This window comes from Lissotriton helveticus, chromosome 12 (assembly GCF_964261635.1).
Source record: "Lissotriton helveticus chromosome 12, aLisHel1.1, whole genome shotgun sequence".
Lineage (NCBI taxonomy): Eukaryota > Metazoa > Chordata > Amphibia > Caudata > Salamandridae > Lissotriton > Lissotriton helveticus.
In genome coordinates this window covers 221,896,433-221,919,075 of record NC_136073.1, presented here as the reverse complement: position 1 = coordinate 221,919,075, position 22,643 = coordinate 221,896,433, and the positions used below count along the sequence as shown (strand labels likewise).

Sequence of the window (22,643 nt, the reverse complement as noted above, 5' to 3'; positions counted from 1 at the left end):
GTCCAGAGTTAGCTAGGTGAGTAGGTATAGCACACGCTCCATAGATAGATCTGTTTGTAGCCTGTCACTCTCTGGTTGAACGCCAGCAGCAGCATCCAATACTTTTAGCTGTCCAAAATCTATAAAGTAAGTAGCACTGATTTGTACACTAATTGATAGTGGACCACAAACCGCTACAAGATTACCAGTTTACAACAGTTCAGGCGATTTAGGATTTTGGGCAGTTTGGCTGGAATCTCACCTGTTTCTCCAGTTCACCAGTGGAGTGGGTCTGGTTGTTTTTTGTAGTCAACTCACACTCTGCAGGTGAACCAGAAAAAGGATGGATTCCATCCGATTCTTTTTTTTATTTCAGTAGATTTTTATTGAAAATTATATTTACATGGTGCAGAGGATATACAGGATTTACATGGGAGATAACTGAAGACAAGGGAAAAGGACCCCGGGGGGGGGGGGGGGGGGGGGTTAAGTAGTGATTTGCGGCCGTTTGTCCGTTTTATTCTTGCTTCTTCTTCCGTTTCTTTTGGCGTTCCCCCTTCCCCCTTGCTGATTGTCCAATTGTCTTTTCGTTCCCCTGGTGGCGTGGAGAGAGAGGTATAGAGAAAGAGAGTAAAGAGAGTAGAGAGTAGAGAGGCTCAGCTGGTTAACAAAATAGGCGATCTTAGTAGTCTATTCAGTGGTGTCTCATCTTGCTTGGGGCTTATTTCCCGGTTGTCTCTCTAGCGTTCAGGGTGGCTTGTGTGAAGACAGGTAGTTGTCCAGCGGGAGCCACATTTCGCTTTTCTTCCCTGCGTTCGGTAGGCTGTTGGTTGTTTATGTTGTCAGCCCCCCGCAGGAAAATGACCCAGTTAAACCAGGCTTTGAAGGTGGCTTTCGCTGTGTCTTTCCAGTTGGTCAATACCGTCTTGACAGCGGCTGTGAGCAGGAGGTCAATCAGGTCTCTGTCTGTTTCGGATCTTATGGAAGGATCGGTGTACCCCAGTGCTAGATGGTGGAAGTCAAGTGCTAGGGTGGCCCCTGTGACGTCGTTTATTAGTGTGTTAACCGAGTCCCATAATTTCCTGACCTTGGTGCAGTGGAAGAGGAGGTGTGCCAGGTCTCCTTTCTGATTGTTGCAGTTCCAGCAGGAATCGTTTTCTCTAATACCCATGGATGCTAGTCTGGCTGGGGTCCAGTAGGCCTTGTGTATCAGCCAGAATTTGGTCTGATCCAGTGTTGTTGTCACCTTCCTTCTTGATGTGGATGACCAGAGGTCGGCGCTCTCCTTGTCAGTGAGCTCCCTCCCTGCCACTGTTCCCCAATGGGCTGTGATCCTGTTGTTAAGTTTAGAGGTCTTGGGGCACAGGGCTTTGTACATGTGTGCTACTTGGTGTCCTATTATGTTTAGGCTCGTGGCATATTGTAGTATTGAGGGTGTGAGCTTGTTTATGTTTGCTTTGGTGATTGCAACTCTTATCTTTAGGAAGTTATAGAGCTCCGCGCTTTCAAACTTATGTTGTTCCTTGAGTGTGTCGAAAGTGGCTTGAGTTCCCTTATGCTGTAGCTGGCTTACTGTGGTTATACCGTGTCTGTACCATGTGTGCATGTCAAGTGTGTTGTTCCTGTATTTTATTTTAGGGTTGTGCCAAAGGGATTCTAGCTGCGTTTACCTGATGCTGGTGTCTAGTAGCTTATCTATTCTTAGTAGGGCTTGCCTTGTGTTCCTTAGTATTGGGTTTTGTTTTATTGCGGGGTGTTTCGTTGCCGTGAGCAGGGCCACTGGTTCCATCCTGCCTAACATTCTCCTTTCCAGAGAGAGCCAGGCCGGGGTGTAGTCATTCTTCGGAGTTAGCCAGTACAGGCCTTGTTTTGCTATGCATGCTGTTTGGAATAGCTGAAAATTTGTCAAGTTGAGGCCTCCTAGTGTCTTGGACAGTCTGAGCTTTTGAAGGCTAATTCTGGGTTTCTTCTCTCCCCAGAGGAATGTGTTGATTAGCTTGTCTAGCTTTTTGAGGAAGTCTGTTGTACTGGTTAGCGGTAGCATGTTGAGCAAGTAGTTAACCATTGGGGTGACCATCATTTTGGTGGTTTCTATCCTCCCCCACCATGTAGTGAATTTTGGAGACCATCCCTCGCGCTTCTCCTTAATTTTGTTTAGGATGGCTTGTTCGTTCTGGTCTAATGTGGTGTGCAGGTCTCTCTCGAAAAGGAGGCCCAGGTATTTGATGGCTTTCTTTTGCCATGTCAGTCCAGAGGACCCCAGCATCGTCTTGTTGGTGTGGATATTTAGTGGTTTGCACTCCGATTTTTCCCTGTTCAATTTATATCCTGATACCTGGGCGTATTGATCTATAGTGTCCATTAGGGCTGCAATGGATCTTTCTGGGTCTTCTGTTACAATGAGTACGTCGTCAGCATATGCCGCTAATTTGAAGGTCTCTCCCTCTATGGGTATCCCTTTTATGTCTGCGTTTGCTGGTATCATGCTTAGAAGGGGCTCTATGGCCAGTAGGAAAAGGGCTGGTGAGAGCGGGCATCCCTGCCTGGTTCCTCGTTTGAGGTCTAGCAGCTCTGATGTGCCTCCGTTCACTACTACGCGCGCCTTGGGCTCGTTATATAGGGCCATTACCATCTTCCTAAAGTTGTGGCCTAAGCCGAATTTTTCAATGCATTGATCTAGGTACGGCCATGATACCCTGTCGAAGGCCTTTTCTGCATCAAGGGCGATCATGACCGCCGCATTGTTGCTTTTGGCTGCGTGGTTAATTATGTGGCAGAGTAGTCTTGTGTTATCGTGCGACATCCTGTTCTTCAGGTATCCCACTTGAGCGCAGTGTATGAGGGAGGGTAGGTATGAGTTAAGTCTGGTTGCTAAGATCTTGGCGTATATTTTACAATCCACATTTATGAGTGAGATTGGTCTGTAGTTTTTGGGGTGTTGTGTGTCTTTGCCTTCCTTAGGGATTACGATGATGTTGGCCTCTGCCATCGATTGAGTCATACGCCCCTTGCTTACACAGCTTGTGAATACCGATGTCATCGTTGGCCTGAGTGTGGCGATAAAGTGTTTGTAGAACTTGGCTGTGAACCCGTCTGGACCTGGGGCCTTGTTGTCCTTTAAGCTTTTGGCTGCTCTTTCTATCTCCTCACTTGTTATTTCAGTGTCCAGCCTCTCTCTTTGGGCTGAACATATTCGATTCTTTTTTTTATATGCAGTTGTCTTCGCCCAGTCATTACATATATGTGTGTGTGTTTGTTTCAGAAGGCCTTTTTGTGCCCTAGGTGGTAGAATCGGGTATCAATAAGGAATCCCTGGATTCCCTGGACTGCCCAAACCCCAGACCAGCAACCGCGGTGTGCAGAGAGAAGAGATACACCCCTTTCGGTATTTTCTGTTCAGACTCTCATTCTTTCCTTATAATTTGAGCAGAAATCTTTCAGTCTGATGGCATCTCTAAAGAATGGATTATGTCCATGCTTTATAGATCCAAGCCCTCCCAATCCTTATTTTACCAACCTCGAATGAATAGACGTATCACAGATTGCATCAATAATGAAAATCGTCATGGCTTGTAGACTGAGTGCAGGAGAGTAACTTCATCCTATACGTAAGTGAGAGAAGTTTACTCCCAATACGTCCTAATATTACAAAGCAATGAGTGTGTGCAGGCGGACATGGATTATCACCAGAGTTATTGTCCATTGATTTCAGTAGGAGGGACCATTGTAAATTAGTACCATACTGACTTCTGTTTAACTCTTATTTTAACCGTTGTTTGTTGCCCAATCTAGGTAGCTTGCATATTGCAATGGCTTCATTTTTTTACAGACATTGTCCTTGTAGTGAAAGGCTAGAATGTGTCATTGCTAAGATATTCAAGTATGTTCAACTGAGTGCGTGAAGCTCCAGCTGGTCTTATTCCTGACATCTGTGTAAGGATGGCTAACTTTCCTTCAGGAGTGGAAATATTCGGACTTTTTGTAACTAATCTGTCCGTGCACTTTTTGTCCATCTGTCTAAAACGCATTAAACTGTTAACTGTCTAGAGAGACCTGTGCAACATCGTTTCGGTCTGAATGTTCTTTTTCGTCATTGCGATGCAAGATGAATATTGATGTAAACAAGAACAAGTTTTGCTGCAGGTCTTACATTGCCAGTGGCCTTGGCAGATATACCAGTTCTGGCCTTGAGAAAGGCTACTTCAACGTTTAAGCAGAGCCATCGCTTGCTTCCAGCCCTCGATGCGCTACAGCATTACACACATGTCGTTCCTTCGAGATCCTTTTTATCAGGTCTTTTATTATCAGCGGGCTCTTCTTTTCACTCCAGGCTGTGATTGCTACAATTCATTTATGGGAAACAAAGTCCGCAAGATAATGGTATGGTTACAAAAACATTTCTCTATGCCCATTTGAATGTCGAGTGTCTAATTTGAAAGTGTAAGCCTTTTTAGTTTTAAATGCTGCATCATTTAACTCATCCCGTTCCTGTGGTAGAAGACCTAAGAAAGGAGAGATTAATTTAAGCAAAGTGTTCGAACTTTGTTCCCTAAGCTGAGGGTGATGGCCGATCAGCTGAGAAAGATCAGCTACTCATCCCATGAAGGCACATCTATGGAATGTTAAGCTGAAAAGTGTGCTTAGGGGTCTTTCGGGAGGTGTGGATGCAGAAACATCTGGCGGAATTCACCCTCCACAGACACTGGTGGTGACAAGAACTTCAATATTTTGCAACAGGAAAAATATAGAGCATTTGACAGAAATTATGCAAAAACAAGCCTCTAACAAATACATTTGTTATTCCTAGCATCTCGTTGATCAGCAAGCAGTGATGCAGTGTTTGTAGGACTCTTCTACAGTGTAAATGGTTTCACAAAGTTCAGGTTTGTTGAATACCACCTGTGTTCTAACCTATGGAAGGGCAATAATGGAAATTAAAGATGATCAAGCAGAGGAAACAACATAGAGTGAAGGATGTGGCCTGACTCTAAGTGCCTGTTTTCACCAGTAGAGCCATGAAAATGTTTAGCATGTAATTAATGTCAGAAATTTCATTCAAAATTCGATTCAAGATTTAAAAAAAATATTTCTTTAACATGCAGACGTGTGTCACCTTAGATTATATCATTGCCTTGAGAGCCATTTATTAAAAGTCATAGTTTTATGAAATATAAACGAAGAAACATTCACTTTTACCCACTCCCTGATTGGAATGCTATTAGGGCACTAAGAGGCAAGTCTGCTGTTTTACACCCTACATGTGTAGACTAGTTTCTTATTATACATGGAGGAACATTATATTGTGTTAAATCAAACACAAACGTTTTTTGTACAGCACAAATCCCGAACTCACACATTTGAAACTGTTCTTATACTCAGTAATGAAGAAAAAGGCAGGAGCAGCCCATGCAGGTAAGAGCGGTGGGGCCTTGTTTGGGAGGTGGGGGGGATTCGACTGAATACCACGAGGAAAAATTAAATAAATAATTAAATTTCCCTCATCGACGTCTTTCAAAATCCCCCCCCCTCCCCCCCCACACACACCTAGCCTCACCGCTCTGACCTGCATGGGCCGCTGCTGGTAAAAGGAGGCACTGTAAAATAAAATGTTTATTTAGGATTACACAGTTTGGTCAAGCAGGGAACTGGTGACTGATTCCGTTTTTTCCGGTTTCAAGTTGTGCAGCTCACCTAATAGATGGGTATCTGTTTCTCCCTTTCTTGTTTTACATCAAAGGATGAGACTTTGTCTTTTTCATTATTGGCCCCTGAGGTTAAATTGGTGGCAGGTAGGAACCACATGAAAGATTGGCTCATTTTGGTCTCACAGCTCAAGAGGACCTCGAGCTGAGGCAGTGCCATACATCTAATTCAAGCCTTCACAAGTATCCCCCCTCTAATGAAAATCCCACCAAAAACAGGGGATTCTCGTCCAATCTTACTCTTTCTCACTGCCCTTTAATAATGACGACTAAAGACAGACACCCCACAGGATGATCCTTATCTGGCTACAACACTGGTCTGCAGTGGTGGCAATGCTACCTGAACTTGAGGCGGAGTGGCAGCCTGTTCTGATGACTGGCCTGCCAACATATTTGACAATGTTGCAACCATGAAAGACTGTCATAGTAATGATTTTAGGGAGATCCGCAAAGTTGGTTCTAACAATTTACCTTTACTTTGCAGATACAGGGCCAGTGTTGTGTTATGCTGGCAAAACGTCAACCTCCACCATGTTTCTGGTCGAATATCTGACAGTGACTTCTCCCCCTATAGTGGCTCCTATAGTGGAGAGCCAGCCCCTTAGTGGAGAAAATTACCACTGAAATAGTTGAAAAAGTGTGATTCCTCAGCCATATTGACAAACATTAGTTTTGTCATGTAAGCCTAAATCGGACTGTTCGGCTCACACCTTCAGTTTGATCGATTCATCTTGCAGCATTATAACTCCACCTTATTATTAATGGCAGTGGCGTCCTGTGTGGCCACAATATTAAAAGAGGCTGTGGTGATTTTTGTATATTGAGCCGTCAAGAGGCCTTCTCGAGATCTTGTGTCCTTGCTCCTTTTTTCATTATTAACCAATTTGTCTTATTTTTTGTTTTCTCCCTTTAGTGACGCTTACAGCGATCAATTGCTTTAGTGTGAAAGCCGCCACCCGTGTTCAAGACGCCTTTGCAGCAGCAAAACTGCTGGCCCTCGCACTCATCATTATCCTAGGCTTCGTTCAAATCGGCAAAGGTAAGAATTGCTAATTTCTTACACGAAATAGTTGCAGGATACACATTTTGTGTTTCTTATTATCAGTATTTGAACTGTGGTAATCTTCAATGCAAATCTCAGAATCGATTACTTTGTTATATAAAACCTGAAAACACAGAGTCCTGGAGACATGACTTTAGCCGTGTGTTCACCCTATCAACTTATGCAGTTCTTCCAGAATCAGGTGTCCCCCTTATAGGTTTCAGATCACTTCATTAGCAAGAGCCGTAATTTATTACCTTCTGCCTTTATCTCAGTCTCACCTCGAAAGGAATTCCAAGTTCGCATTGACAAGACTACTAAACACATTTACATACCCGTCCAAAGGCTCTTTGTTAGAAAGCTTTGACATATTAGAAGCATCAGTAGGGCTACAACACACTCCATGCTCATTGGAGCCAGACGCTACACATGGGGTATGGGGAAAGAAAATACGTTGAAAGATAAAATAGCTGATAAATTGTGACTATAAACTTTGGAGGAGCTATGCTATGCTGTAAAGGTCTTATAATGGCGATGATTGTTAATCAGACACACCAGTTTGATAAGTGTCCTTCTCGTTTAGACACCTGCAATATGGTACATACAGTTGGATGTTATGAGAAGGCGTGGTATTTAATCTGTCAGATAACTGTTACATTCTTGGATACATCAAAGAAGGTGTCCTGCTTTGTCACTAGTGATTATTTTGTAATGTTTGTATATAGCTCCCACACTGACTTAAGGCGGCTTCTGACAGAAAGATGAGGTCAGGGGAACAACAGAAACAAATCTAAGACATTTACGTGTTAATAAACACATTATCAAAAAGTAAAGGTTAGCAATTGAATAGTAGGCCAGTGTTTTATTCTTCCAGATAACAGACCAGGAGGTCAAAGAAAGCTTTGGTTGAAAAATATGCGTTCTGTGATCTTCTTTTTGAGGATCACTAAAGAAACCTCCAAGGTAAGTAAAAGAAGGTGAAGGAAATGGATGGAAAAGGAAAGAAAGAGAAGAAAGGTTGGTCCATTAGTCTTCCACTCTTATTCAGTAATTATGTAATGCAACGTTTACTCTCCTTTAAACTACCTCTGGCAAGAACTTGATAACATAACATCAGTGTAAGGAAGGAGTGATGAACCAGCATTTGACAACTTTGGTCTGTTAAATCTCTGACACAGAATAGCCTCTACACACTCCCTGAAACTACCTCGGGCAAAAACCTAGTGACAGCACAATTACATAACATTAATGTATAGAAGGAGTAAGGTTAACCCTCTGACATGGGCTAGCCACTACACATTTTGTCACCCACTAAACCACATCCACAGCCATTGATATAGCTTAATATTTACACTCTCAAACAGCCTTCCCAAAATATTGCGACTTTGCGATTTGCAATAAAATTGTGAAATTGGCACGTTTGTAAAAATGCTGCGATTTCACAAAAGTGCCTGCAAAATTGGTGGGACAAAAACTGACCCTCTCTTTACTGGCTCTACACTGACGCTGAGACAGTAAAAGGAGGGTAAGGCAATAGGCTAGCAGAGGTGTTAACTTCCTCTACCGTGTGCCTTTGAAATGTACAGAGCCCCCTCTAGTGCACTTAGCCTGCGAGTCTTACCTTCTCTGCAGCCGCTTGGACCTCACTCCTGTTTATCCCTAGCCTACTCCATATCTCTCTCTCTCATATATATATATATATATATATATATATATATATATATATATATATATATATATATATAAGAACATTAAAACAGAGCAGTCACGTTATCTGACAGTTCATATTATTGCGGCAGACCCTTTTCAGCAAAATAACCTTTTTCAATGCTAGTCATTTTGTTTCATAGACCACAATTTAAACACTCATGTCCAGCTTCCCATTGGACAATTTACTTTCAGGTGAGTAGGAAACAGACGATTTCTTCTTTTACTCTCTCGTAATAATGTCCGCCATCTTGGTATGTCACCATACCCCAGTCTCTCAGTGAGGGTTGCTGCACACCTTTAAAGACATTATAGTAAAGTCAGTCACTTTAGTAGAAACGAGCGTGCAGTTGCAATCATTTTATAAATGTTCACTCATGAATTGTGGAAAATGTGTCCATTTCTTTCCCTGCCGTGCTCTGACTTCTCACAGGTAAGTAACCGTAGGAACTGGTTTGGTAACCAAGAACCTTACATTTGTTAAGTGTGACCTCGTGCCAACAGGCGCTTAATCCATGAGAGTCGGTGGCGGTTCTGACCGATTCATAACAGTTTCTCACCAAATTCCACTTTATCCTGCCGAACAACTTGCGGGCGAGTGCATCCTTTCATGGTAGTGACCACCATGAAAAACACAAGAACACCAAATCGGAGCACTCATGGTATCTGACAGTTCTTTTTATTGCGGCAGACAGATTTCAGCAAAATAGCCTTTTCCAAAGCCATTAATTTTTTTTTTTTTTTGCATAGATCACAATTTAAACACTCATTTCCAGCTTCCCATTGGACAATTTACTTTCAGGTGATAGGAAACGGACCATTTCCTCTTTTACTCTCTAGTAATATTGTCCGCCATCTTGGTATGTCACCATTGGCATTGAAAAAGGCTATTTTCCTGAAACGTTTTTCAGCAATAAAAATAGATGTCAGATACCGTGAGTGCTCCAATCCATCATCCAAGTCTTAAGCACATGATCCATAGCCCTTGACCATGGCAAATCCGCATTCTATCAAAAGCCTCAAGACATAACTTCAAAACAAAATCACCCACAATTTCTTGCACACACATTAAACAACATACTCCTCCCTCAACCATCAATAATTCACCTTATTAAAGCATCCAACACATCTTGCACACTATTTTGGTCTCACACCCGGTGTTCTGCTTTGCCTACCATTTCTTTTTTCACTATTCCCTCACTCATCGGCATATACCCACCCAGCTTCAAATCTGCAGTGGTTCTACCTCTGCTTAGAAAACCTACAGCTGATCCTTTCTCCCCACAAGGTACCATCCAGTACCTCAACTAATTGTTTACTATATATATCAGAACAATGTTCTTCAAATGCGTGGATTTTTCTTTCCTACCACAATCTTCTAAACACTCTTCAATCTGGCTTACATAACTTTCATTCAACTAGATCAGCACTATGACCTGTAACTAACTTTGCTCACCATAACCTACTAATTTACATCATAATTCTTTTCTACTTCTCTGAAGCATTCAACACCTACTCTTCTGTCCTCTTTATGTTCACTTAGTATTGCTGACAAGGCACACAAGTGGCCCACTACGTACTTCTTTGATCGATCCTTTTCTGTTACACGGAGCTCACAGGCATCAACACCCAGCTCCCTACCAGACCCATTCCTATTTTCGTCTCTAGGTGATGCATTCTCCTCATTTGACTTCTTTTATCACATTTACTCTGATACCTAAATGTTTTTCTCCTTTCCTGAGTTGTATACCAGCTCCTGTCGAGCATCACTGACTCCCTCACTGCAATCAGACAGTAGGTATCAATATGATCATGAATGTAAAGCTGTCAGTTACTAAGGTCATCCGGTTTCCCTCTTTAATAGCACACATCTTTCTTACAAGCCCCATCTTTATTCCTACTTCCTTCAAACTCCCAACTTTCCATCTCCTAGGTATGTTGCTCTTAATTCTGTGCTACATAATATCTAGTCCTCTTCCTATGGTGCGTTAAAATTGCACTGAAACTCACCGGTTGCAACTTGAGAGAAAACGGTGATCACTCCCCACCTTGTTTGCAAATAAGTTTATTCTCATATCAGAACACAGTACTCCGCCGCCCTATTCCTATTGATTAGCTCACACTCCTAGGATACTATGGCTAGTTCTGTCCTAGTAGTAGTCGGTGCCTATGTTACTGTCAATGTTGATCTTATGAATTGGCGCAATTCCCACAAACAACAACTGTTATTGTACGTAAACTATGGTAACTATTCCGTCCTAACTCGTCTACGTACTGCCGCCAAAGCGGTGTAAAACTGTTCTGATCTAAATGTTGATGCTATAAAACCCTTAAAAAAAATCAATGTAAAAACACAAAGAGATACAACAAGGAAGACAAGAGTTAAAAATGTTGGTAAGTAAAGAAAATACAATTAAAAATCAAGGAAGGGTGGAACTAAATGGGAAAATAATATAAAAGGAAGGAATTAAAAAAGAAATAAAGACAGAAAATAAGAAAGATAATGAAGATCAAAATCGAACTGTAATGGTTAAGCAGACGGACAAAGGGCCAATGTTTTGGGAACCTTGTCGTCATGTGCTCTAATAGATGAATAGTTTGAAACATTTCCAACCCTTCTCATGTCCCCCAATAACAAACCCCTGAATCGGGGCACTGTATTCACTGGGCTAACTTAATTGCATAGTCAGCAAAAACTGATAGAACGATGGACCCTTCATTCAACGAGATATGTTATTGGTGAGCCAGGATAAACTAGGAAAAAGAAGAGGGAAAGTCCGTGGGAAAAGAACGCCAACATTGGGTTTCCTTCCACTCACTGTCAGCAATGTAAAGCTGACACAAAACATAAATGATTTTATACACTTGCATAGGTCAGTAATGAGGGCTTACCATCGGCCTTTTTGAACTGAAGCATAACGGCCAACGTATTTTGTTGAGAAGGAAAAAGTTGCTACCCTGCATAGTATAAGTCTGTGCTGTTGCAAACCTGCAGATATGGTCTGGTTTGACAGTGCAGCTGTCGCCAGACACTCAGATGAGAATTACCAGTAGAAGGGCTTTGGCACCTGTCACATGTTAGAAGTGGGGAGTACAAGATTTGATTGTGCAAAAGTTGTGCACTTGCTCTGAAAAAAACTGCTTCTTGCTCCCAAGGGATTTCTCTTCCCTCAAGATGGACACTGCATCAAACGTAATTACATAGTAACACCTTGGAGGGAAACATGTCATTATTTTTATTTTTTTTTCCAAATCAAAAGTACGGACACCTCAGTCTGGGTTGACTTGTAGTGTTCTTGTGATCGACTGCTTTGCATGACATGTTTGCTGAGAGCACACGGACTGTGTCTCCCAAACTCACAGCGACCACATCAGACCTGTGCTGCTCTCCATCCCTGGAGCAACATCACAGTGCAACCCATGAGTCCTCAAATATACTTCCTCCTAGCTGTGCTGTCTGCAGTGGGAACTAGGATAGTGTCATCAGTACACCAGTGTGGCTGCTGATCAGCATGGCTAAAAGTTTATGGCATAGAGGAGAGTGGGGCAGAGTGTCATAGCGTGGTGTGTCGCTGCGCCATAGTTTGCCGTGGTGTAGATTAGAGTGGTTCTGAGTAAACTAGAGTTACCTAGAGTGCAGTGGCATACAGTGCAGTGATGTAGAATAGCACAGACAGTTGTGATGCAGAGTAGAGTGGAGTAGGGTAGAGTGGAGTGGAGTGGAGTAGGGTAGGGTAGAGTGGAGAGGGGTCGAGTGGAGTGGTGCAGAGTGGAGTAGTGCAGGGTAGAGTGAAGTGGCGTAGAGTGCAGTGGTACAAATTAGATTAGAGTGACGTACAGTTGCATAGAGTGGAGTTGTACAGAGTAGAGTTATTGACATAGAGTGCAGTGGCGTAGAGTGCCATGTTGCAGAGCAGAGTGCTGTAGAGTAGTGTGGAGTGGAGCAACATGGAGTGGCATCGAGTGGCTTGTAGTGGAGTGGCGTAGAGTGCCATGTTGCAGAGCAGAGTGCTGTAGAGTAGTGTGGAGTGGAGCAACATGGAGTGGCATCGAGTGGCTTGTAGTGAAGTGGCATAGAGTGGAGTGGCGTAATAGATTGTTTCAGAGTAGAGTGAAGTGGCATAGAGTGCAGTGGTACAGAGTAGAGTGGCATAGAGTAGACTGATGTAGATTTCAGGGGTAGAGTGCAGGTAGGGCAGTGGCATAAAGTGCAGTGTTGCAGAGTAGTGTGGCTTAGACTGGAGTGGTGTAGAGTGCAGTGGTGCGAAGTAGAGTAGGGCGGAGTGGAGTGGTGCAGACTAACGTAGAGTGCATTGACATAGAGTGTATGTAGAGTGGAGTGGTGTAGGGTAGAGTGGAGTCAATAGAGTGTATGTAGAGTGGAGTGGTGTAGGGTAGAGTGGAGTCATGTAAGGTGGAGTATGCACCATTTCAATTAAAATGGTAGCGCCATTTCAATTGAAATGCATTACATGTGCACAACCATACAGTTTTACTTATAAAAGTACACGCCACACTAACGATAATGTGTGGAAATGTCATCTCCTACCGTATTGATGTGTTTTGATTGTATTTAAATATTTGTTTCCACCACACTTCAGAAATACAAAAAAAGTGCTTAATTTGTGCTTTCCTAATTCTGATGTATTCTGAAATATCTGCACAGTTAATTTACAGACATTGACATTTTATTGTGTACTAGAAAAAAGTCTTTCTTTCGCAGCAAGATTGTCAAATAAATGCTCTCACTTTAAAGTCATAGAAAAAAAAGTAAACCCAAGCTCCAGTGGAATACAGACCCTGACATTTGACCTCATTATTTAAATGCCAGCAAATGTGACAAGATAAGAACAAAATTTAAAGACCTGTTTACAGAAAGTCAGTACTGGGTAAAATAATAAAGGTAATAGGGTATGCTCCTGGGAGGGACTCATTCAATCTGGACAGCCTAAAACAAATAAAGCCATCAAGTAGAAAGCAAGCTAATGTGAGGTACAAACCACAAAGCCAATGGTAAGCAATGGGCAGGATGTATTCCCAGGGAAACTTTCCGAATGTCACAAAGATGTCTGAGCAAACCAGGCACCTGCACTGCCTGGTAGGGTTCGACCAAAAACGGGACAGCTAGTTTGAAATAAAAGTTGCTAGAGCGGCACTGAGGAGCAGAAAAAAGTCTGCAAGTCTACATACACACTCGTCATTTTGACTGGTTTTATTGTCCTAGGAGCAGGGCATCACACAAGCCCATCCTTGTTTTGAAAGTTGTTCCGCTCATGTTCTTTCTTCCTCATGGCTTTGAAAAACCCATTATCGCTCCTTAAAGTTTAAGTGGTTTTGTAATTTTTGTTACCATCTTATTTGTAGAATATTGAAATGTGGTTTGAAAACTGAAAGCATCAGCTTAATGGTGAACGTATCGTCGCACGTCTTTATACCCGTTTGCATAGTTCTAGCATTTAATCTAGTTTTGTATAATGTTTCCACCCATTTTCAGATTGATTTATTATTAATGAACTTGTTTGGGGTGCTGAGATAGTAGTCATCTCAGAGTATAAAATAACACATTTACAGGTTTATGAAGCCACAGCCCGAGGCAAAACACGCTACTTAAAAGAACATTCTTACCCTGCTCCAGCCGCGGTCGGCAGTAGGAGTTCCTGCAGGGCGGTGACGTGGGGAGGGAGAGGGGCAGGGTGGGGGTAGTAATGTATGGATTACGGAGTTTAACAGGCAAGTAAACATATAAATAAATAAAACTAATTTTGTTGCGCGCACTGCATCGCATTTGGTGCTATTCACTACTATTTTATCTGATTCTTGACTTCCATAAAAAAAATGTCTCAAGTGCGACTAACAGAGCATGATGGGTACCCTATATATCCAAGCTCCTGAGAAGACTACGACTAATCCAGAACGCCTCTGCACGACTGATCCTCGACATCCCCCGACGCGGCCACATCACACCCCACCTGAGAGGCCTGCACTGGCTCCCAGTCAACAAGAGGATCACCTTCAAACTCCTCATCCGCGCACACAAAACCCTTCACAACGCCGGACCAGCATACCTCAACGACCGACTCAGCTTCTACACCCCCTCCCGCTACTTCCGCTCTGCCAACCTCGCCACAGTTCCCTGTATCCGGAAAACCACCGGCGGCGGCAGATCCTTCTCCTACCTCGCCGCCAAGACATGGAACACCCTCCCTATCAACCTACGACAGACCCAGGACCTGCTGATCTTCAGAGGACTCCTTAAGACCTGGCTCTTCGACCAGTAGCACCTACCCCCCCCCCTCCTCCCTTCCCCAGCGCCTTGAGACCCTCACGGGTATGTAGTGCGCTCTATTAATGCATTGATTGATTGATTGATAGTGTGCTCTTCCTTAAAGGAGCAGTGCCAGTTTTTTCTTCCTTTAGGGCTACAGCCTGTTGAGCTACCTTGCCCCTTAGTTACCCTCATTCTTCCTTAAAAAAATATTTATGTTTTGGTGTCACTTTCTGAAACTAGTGACTGTGGTTTTTAAATTGCTTTTAAGTAAAGAAGTGGAAATTGGCTTGTTTAGCCAGTTGTAGACTCAAAATATTTAGTTTTAAAACAATAGCTTTTCAAAAAAGAAAAATGTATTAAATACATTAAAATAATATACATTTTTATAAACGAAAGTGCTTTGAGATTCTGTGTGTTGGTGGGACACTTCGCAGGATCCTGCACGAGGCTGGAACTAACCTGTGCTTATGACTATAATTAAGATATCCCTGGAAGAGAACTAGACGCACAGTTAATTATTCCGCCACTAATACTTTCGCCTACACCCACATGACTCAAAGGTATGTGCTAAGACTACATTTACACAACCCTTTTGCCTATCTTTATCTTAATTATGTGCTCCTTAAAAGAGTTAGGTTCTTTGAAATGTAACCAAGATGTTTAGATTTCACCTCTTTTTAAATTTGGTTTGTAATGGCGCTTACACCATCCATGAGAAACTTATTTTATTCTAATATACTTGGAATTTGGCTCAGCAATTTTCTGTTTCTTTGCCCCTTACTGGATCTTTTTTGAATATTGATAGTTTGATTCTTCATCCCTCGTTTCGATTGCTGAAGTTAGATCCTTCTGCCTAACATAGCAGCTTATTTACATTTGGGCACACTTGAGAACCTAACCATCACAACACGGACAGGTAGACATATTCAGCCAGTAGGCAGTATGAAGCTAGCAAATTATGCAAATTATTTGAATGCATCATTGAACTGTTTTTCATATTTGACCTCTACAGATTTCAAAGTTAACTTCTGTAAAAATTGCTTGTCTGCAATGGAAGCAAACTTAAACACTCGTGTTGACACATGTTCTTTTCAAAATTAGACTGTGAAGTCTAACTTCAATTGCCTTCTCCGTGACTTTTTTGCTCCTGTTTCAGAACTTTCTCATCAATTGGATGTTATCGAGCCTTGGCCTCGCACATGCATATCCCATCTAGATCCTAGGTATTTTGTCATAAAGTCTAATTTTCATGAAATCATAAAGTTTGGTAGCTATAACGTAGCTTAATTAGAAAGATGTAGGACATTTTTGCTCCGAAGAACACACCTTGTTTTCCACAAGGTCGAGATTTTAATTTATTTTCCTTTACACTCTCGTCTTCACTTTGAAGTGACTTTGCACAATTTTCAGCGCTTCAAAGCATTACTTAGAAAGGACAATCCTTTTCAGACTCTTTGTGCATCTCCAAGTCACATATGGTGGCTCCATGCATAATATGATTGTTCTAATGAGTTGTTCGGTAAGATAGCAAAGAGCTACTTGAATCATGTTGAACAGGATAATGTGTGCCTGGCAGCACATTGATACTGCTACTTGAACAAGTGGTATTGCAGCCGATGTCTACGACCAGTTAAAACATACAGTGCTACAACACCATGTTAAACAAGCATTAGAAATGCAATCGGGCTCGGATTTATTTGAGTTTGAGCTAATGCCATTGTAAATGCCAATGTATTGTTGCTATGTGTTATGGAACGTGTTCATGTGGTGTGTACTGCCAGTGATCTCCTTGTGAGTGTTAGAATATTGCACCGTTACTGCCTGTGATGTCCTTCCTGTATTTCCAAGACTATTTTAATTTTGCGCGCGTGCACATGAAGCTGCACGCAAACGCAAATCCATAAACTTTCGTACACAGCAGAGTTGAACATTTTAAAAGTGTGTACTTTGCTCCAACTAAATACTCATTCTGAAAAGTGCCTTTCATGCAATTCAAAGGGTTCCTGAAAAAGCATCTTTAACTCAAGTGTCTAAATTCTAAATCGGTCCCTCCGTTGTTCTAACCATGATCACCAAAGCGCTCGAAGCCCTAACTGGGTGCGTTAAGCACAAAGTATGCATTCGTTTAGACACTGCTTTGTTCACTCCTTCAAGCATTTATTTATTTTCAGGTGCTCACTAGTTGATTCACTCATCCATTCAAACTGTATCGTGTGTTAAATACGTGATCAACCACCCTGTGAGGTATCGAAACTTGAGCCTGTGCACGGTAAAGCAGGTGCTAATGTTACCCCACTGAAACCACTATAATTCCAGAGGTGGCAAAAGACAAGCAGCGAGCTAGAAAGCTGCCAGTACATACTTTTCATTTACATTGAATTTTCTACGGAAAAATGTACCGTAAAATCAGAACACGCGAGTGTCTTTTTATCAACTATTATCTGCGCGCCATTTAGGAGTTTTTAAGCCTACATAGCGACGGGGCTTCCCATAAAAGTCGCTCTGTGCGAGTGTCTACTTAGTTTCTAAAAAGCAATCTGCAAATATTCAGCACACACGCACAGTCCGATTTAAACTAAGAAAAAAACAGGGAAAGAGTCCATAAAAGCAATAATTCCTTGATTAGCCTCTCAGTGCGTCGGAGCGCTATGGTTAAACAAGGGGAGTGGGGGTCATCTACAGTCCGAGACTGGCTCGGGTCGGTTGTAACCAGAAGTGACTTGTTGCACACCGCCCGGCCTCCGTACACGTCCAGAGAGGCCCAAGAAGAATGCGCGACCCGCCCTCAATCACACAAGAGTGGGGACGTCACCTCATAGGGCCAGGGCTTGACATTAATGTGATATAGAACACCCCTCAGTAGAACACATGCGTAGTAGCGTAACTGTGAGTGGGGACGAACGGGGGTGATGCTGCCGTCTGAGGAGGAGACGAGGTCGAAATGCATCATACTTAACAGAAGCCTCGAAACTCACCGCCAGCGTTAGTAACATAATTAGCTTCAAATGCAATATCGAAATCAGAATAAATCAAAAATTGGAGAAAAAAAAGTGCCAGGGCCCATCACGGAAGACCACTGCAGCTTGCACCACATATTGCCCCTCCCTTTTTTTTTTTTGCCAATACCATTACCAACAAACCACCTAACCATCTCACTCCTAAAAGTGTGACAATTCAAACTGTTTTAGGCCACACTAAGCTACAATAATGGCGTGGAAGGCTGGAATTCATTTTTAATCTATATTGTCTTAATAAATAAGTTTGTTGTGCACATGTCAAAATTAAAGACCGCGCCACCATGTGGTGGACTGTCACTGAAGCTGGTGCGGACATTTAAGTGCTAGTGCCGAGCACCGAAAACCACCGGCTCAAATTAAGCGCTGAAAGCATCAGTAATATGAAAATATGTATAAACAGTTTTAGCAGTAACATACAGCAGTGGCAATCGGGCCCCGTTCGCTTTAACCTCGGGTTCTTTAGGAACAATATATGTATAGTAGGAATGATCTGATGCCTCTAGTGTGTGGACACTATGCACAGTCAACTACAAGTGTTGTTTAAGGAAATAGTGTAGGAGGCATTTCTTCTGAAGTGGGCTATCTGGCTCTGGGCAAGGAGGCTTCTGTTCAAACCTCGCGGTCCTGGGCAAATCAACCTATCTCACGGAATCCGACAATACTTATAGGGCAACATGGAGTACATAAAAAGTTAAAACAAAACTTGAGTGCTATGCAAAGGATTGGAAATTCGTCTTATTAATCATTATTATTAAGTGTTGCCTATTTTAGCTTCTGGGCGCTGGGCCTTACCTAGCAGTTTGCTGAGCTCGGCGTTCTGCACATCCGGGAACCGTAGAGCCAGCCGCTTGCGCTCGTCCTTGGCCCACACCATGAAGGCGTTCATGGGCCTGCGGATGTGGGCCTCGGTTCTGGGGCTCCCTCTTTTGGGAATGCTGCTCGCCGCTCGGTCGCCCGTACTCTGCAGAGAGCGGCAGAGCAGCTCCCCGGGCCGGCAGGAAGGAGCCGCACACGGCGTATATGCCTGTGTGCACGTAAGGAGGAGGACGCGCGCCCGACAAACACACTGCTAGATGGTGAACGCGCGCGCACCATCTGCAATGCATTACACGGCCACCCTGACAGCTCCTAATTATAATTAATGTACTTCTTTGCGCGAGCACGCACGAAATATGCCTTAAAATGGCGGAACAAAACTACATTTACCCTATCACTTCAAGCCTATTAAAAAGAAAACACAAGGAAGACGAATCACTGACCAGATGACAGAAAACGCTAAGGAATGTCTGGAATTTCTCTCTCCAAGGCCCTCTTCTTCTTTTTTTTCTCCTTTAACATTAGTTCTCAAACTCCTCCCAGCTTTATTCGGTTGAAACAAACAACCATAATAGCACAATATGTAATCACATTACATAAAAGAACAATTAGAAAAGTTCGACATCTATAATGATAATAAAATTCAAATACGTATTCCGTTAAAACATCATAGACTGCGTCAGTTCTCCTAAAACTCATAGCAGTATTACATGTTTTTTTTGTAACAGAGATCCAGGGCACGTAGTGCATGTAGTCAATGTGCCTGGAAAGAGACCTACCTGCACTTTTTTTTCCTTATTGTGGTATTGACTTACATTGCCCTGAATCATCTGTGCTGTTTGTTAATGTGTATAGTGCTGCATTTTCAAAGTGGAGGTTGCTCTTTTTGCAATAAATGTGCCTTTAGCTGAAGTAGTTAGTATTCAATGGCAGATTGCTGCTGCTCCACTATTTTTAACAGTTGCACGCTGACTGGATGTCAGATCTGAGACATTTTAGTGTGTTGATGCTGATGTTGTAGTCCGAAAGAGAAGGGTGAGGAGGAACGCTGTACGGATCCAGAGTTTCATGCATTATACAGGTGAAGATTATTGCCTGGGGTTTATCTTTGTAAGATTAATGGTGAATCACCCTACTGTGTCTTATGGGATCCGATGCTGTTAACTGATGGTCTTTTATCTTAGCATGGGTGCAACAGCGTGAAGGTCGCATGGTTGATTGAATAGGTGTGTGAGTAAACACCAGCTAGTAGGCCCAGTAATGTTATCTGGCCACATTAGCACACTGCAAGAGTGCAGACACCTTTAGTTGGTAAGACGGAGGGATGATCTGAGTTGAGCTGGTGAGAGAATCACACCTTAATGCAGGTGAAGCAGTTAGTCCTTTTAGACTATGCACCCCAAAAGCTATGGATACCCAGTTTGCTCTGTATAGGGAACACGCATCACAGGATGGCCTCCCAAGATCAGGCGACTTAGGTTTTGAGTTCAATGTGAAACATCTAATCATAGGTGTGACTGTCTGTCACAGAATATCGGAGTTATCCGCTCATTCGTAAAGGTTGAGAATGTAAATCGGATCATATGTGGGGCGCGGTAAACTGCCTCAAAACTCCAGAGGTGTAGATTGTTAAGTTTATGTATGACGCTGCCACACACATGGAGACATAATCAGAAAGTCATTAGGTTGGAGACCCGTCATGACCTAGCTCTATTTAGAATGCAGACCACCTTCATGAATTGAACATTTTAATTTGTAGTAGAGATGATCGAGCCAACAAATTAACAGTGAGAGCCAAGCCCAGTCAAGGGTTTGGTTTGGCTCTAGAGCCTGTGCACGAGCCGAGCCCTTAAAATGTTTGCTATGTAAAACATACAACAAACTTCACGTAAAATATTATAAAACAAAATGTGCATTTCCTTAACATGTGGAAACTTTGATATTAATACGTCACTTTATAGCTCTGCACTGAGAAGTACTTTGTACAAGTGATCGTTTTTAAACATGAACCATTAGTGAACTAAAAGGCAGGACAGTTGTCATGTAAACCCTGTAATGGCCCAGATTATTATAGATGAACATTATAGTCTATTGAACACAATCGGTGTTTGTACAACTGGTATCCTGAACTCACATATTTGAAAGTGCTTTCATATGCGATAATGAAGAAAATCTTGCCCTGTTTGTTGTCATTTTATTTTACAGCATTTCTAGGTTTAATATCCTAAAACCGCTAATGTCGGTCATTTTATCAATCCTAATGTGGTGATGATTTAATGGCCAACTTGATCGTGACTTGATAGCAATGTATTTCAGTCTTGATTGTGTTAATCGTATGTTTTTATAAAATAAAAAACAATGACGCTGAAATCAAAGATATACTGGAGCCCCCTACTGGTATAGTAAAAGACAACCTTCAAATTTTCAGATCCTAGGTACCATCTCTGTTTCTTGACCTTGAGCAGTCTAGCAGTGTGCCTACCCCCCAACTTTGGAGAACACTTTAGAGATCCCCCTTCCACGGGTGAATCGAAAATAAGGGTGGTAAGAAGGCAGCCCCGTCTCTGACCCCAGTGGCAATGGTGGTTTCAAAGTATTTACTGTGTCTTTCCAGCAAGCCGTGATGTGCCCAAACACTTGTGTGTGTGTTGTCACCATGTCTTCAGAGGCCCAGATGTGTCTGTATGTGAAGAATAAACCAGGCGCGTGCCACTGGTGCAGCAAGTGCAGCAAGTGCAGTGGCACTGGGGCCTAGAGGCCCAAGGGGCACGTTGAAGCCTGATCATTTTACTATCCCTACAGCAGTGAACGGGTGCGTTTTCCTTGCTTGGTCCAGGGCCCGTGGCATCCTTCCTAGCTACTGGGCTAAACACAATCCATCATCCGTATTTTCTGAATCCTTTTTGGGAGGGTTGCATTTGAACTGCCTCGAAGTGCACTGATAGGACTTCAGCTAACTCGTGGTCATTCGATGTATCTGCCTCGATGTAAGCGAGCTCTGAAGCCGCATTCCACTGAATGACATTCCCTGTTGAAAATGAATCGCAGAAAACAGCGCCGTGCCTACTATACAACACAAGTATGGAAACGTCTACCATACATACCCTCCCTTCTTACTCCGCGACCCAGAAGTCACTCCATTCTGATGCCAGGAGCAGGTGGCATACCGGGGGGCTGCCTCGGGCCCTTGAAGCCCATGTCATTTAAGACCACGGTAACAGGACACGGGTGGAGGGGCCACGCTCGAGGGAAATAGCTCAAAGGTCAGCGACTCACGAGCACAGTTCGCAGAAGTCCCGCCTCGTTATGAATGAACGAACTATCTTGGGCAATACCGCGGGCGGAGCGAGGAGGAAACTGGAAAAACACTGCGTTGATGGAAGGGGGCTCAGCGGCGGTGTTGCTATTTACAAACACTCGCCTGTCCATTTAAAATACTATTTCTCTCAAATGTTACCCTTACAGCAGATCATCGAGACCTCTGCCTCGGAAAGGATAAGATTCTACGAGGTGCTTGCTCGGCGGGTGGCACGGGTGCAAATTCTCCTGTGTGGCTAAAGTTTGTGTCACTACGCAAATATCAGAGTACCGGCTTGTTTCTGCGAAGTGCCGGTACTCTCCCTCTTAAGATAAAAGCTTACCTGCCCTTTCACCAGGCTGGCGGCGAACTGCCTCATGACGGCCTCCACGGTGTAGGCGCTGGACCAGCCGCGGGGGGTGAGCAGCTCCATGCAGATGGCGCCCCCGTCCAGCACGTAGCCGTTCTCCAGGCGCGGGCTCAGCACCCGCATGAAGGGCGGCGAGAAGGGGAAGTTGTCCGGGAAGGTGAGGTTGAGCAGGATGAACTCGGTGCCCGTCTCCTTCATGTCCTGCCACAGGGTGGAGTCCTTGTCCAGCTGGTGCAGCTTGACGTTCCAGTCGAAGAGGCTGTCCTCCACCAGCTCCACCGTGATGAAGCGCTCGCTCAGCTTGCGGATGTCCTGCAGCTCCTTCATCAGCCGCCGGCTGCGCACCCGGCAGGAAGGAGCCGCACACGGCGTATATGCCTGTGTGCACGTAAGGAGGAGGACGCGCGCCCGACAAACACACTGCTAGATGGTGAACGCGCGCGC

The 22,643-nt window shown here is 43.4% G+C and overlaps 1 protein-coding gene and 1 pseudogene across 1 annotated transcript in view; one reads left to right on the top strand and one right to left on the bottom strand.

The window, feature by feature from the left end:
* Positions 1–22,643, top strand: part of SLC7A5 (solute carrier family 7 member 5) — a 138,393-nt gene that overhangs the window by 19,019 nt on the left and 96,731 nt on the right. Inside the window, exon 2 of the mRNA XM_078669945.1 lies at positions 6,595–6,720. Coding sequence (XP_078526071.1) covers positions 6,595–6,720 — 126 coding nt within the window. The remainder of the gene's footprint in view (positions 1–6,594; positions 6,721–22,643) is intronic.
* Positions 22,101–22,541, bottom strand: LOC144799231 (ubiquitin-conjugating enzyme E2Q-like protein 1 pseudogene; annotated as a pseudogene).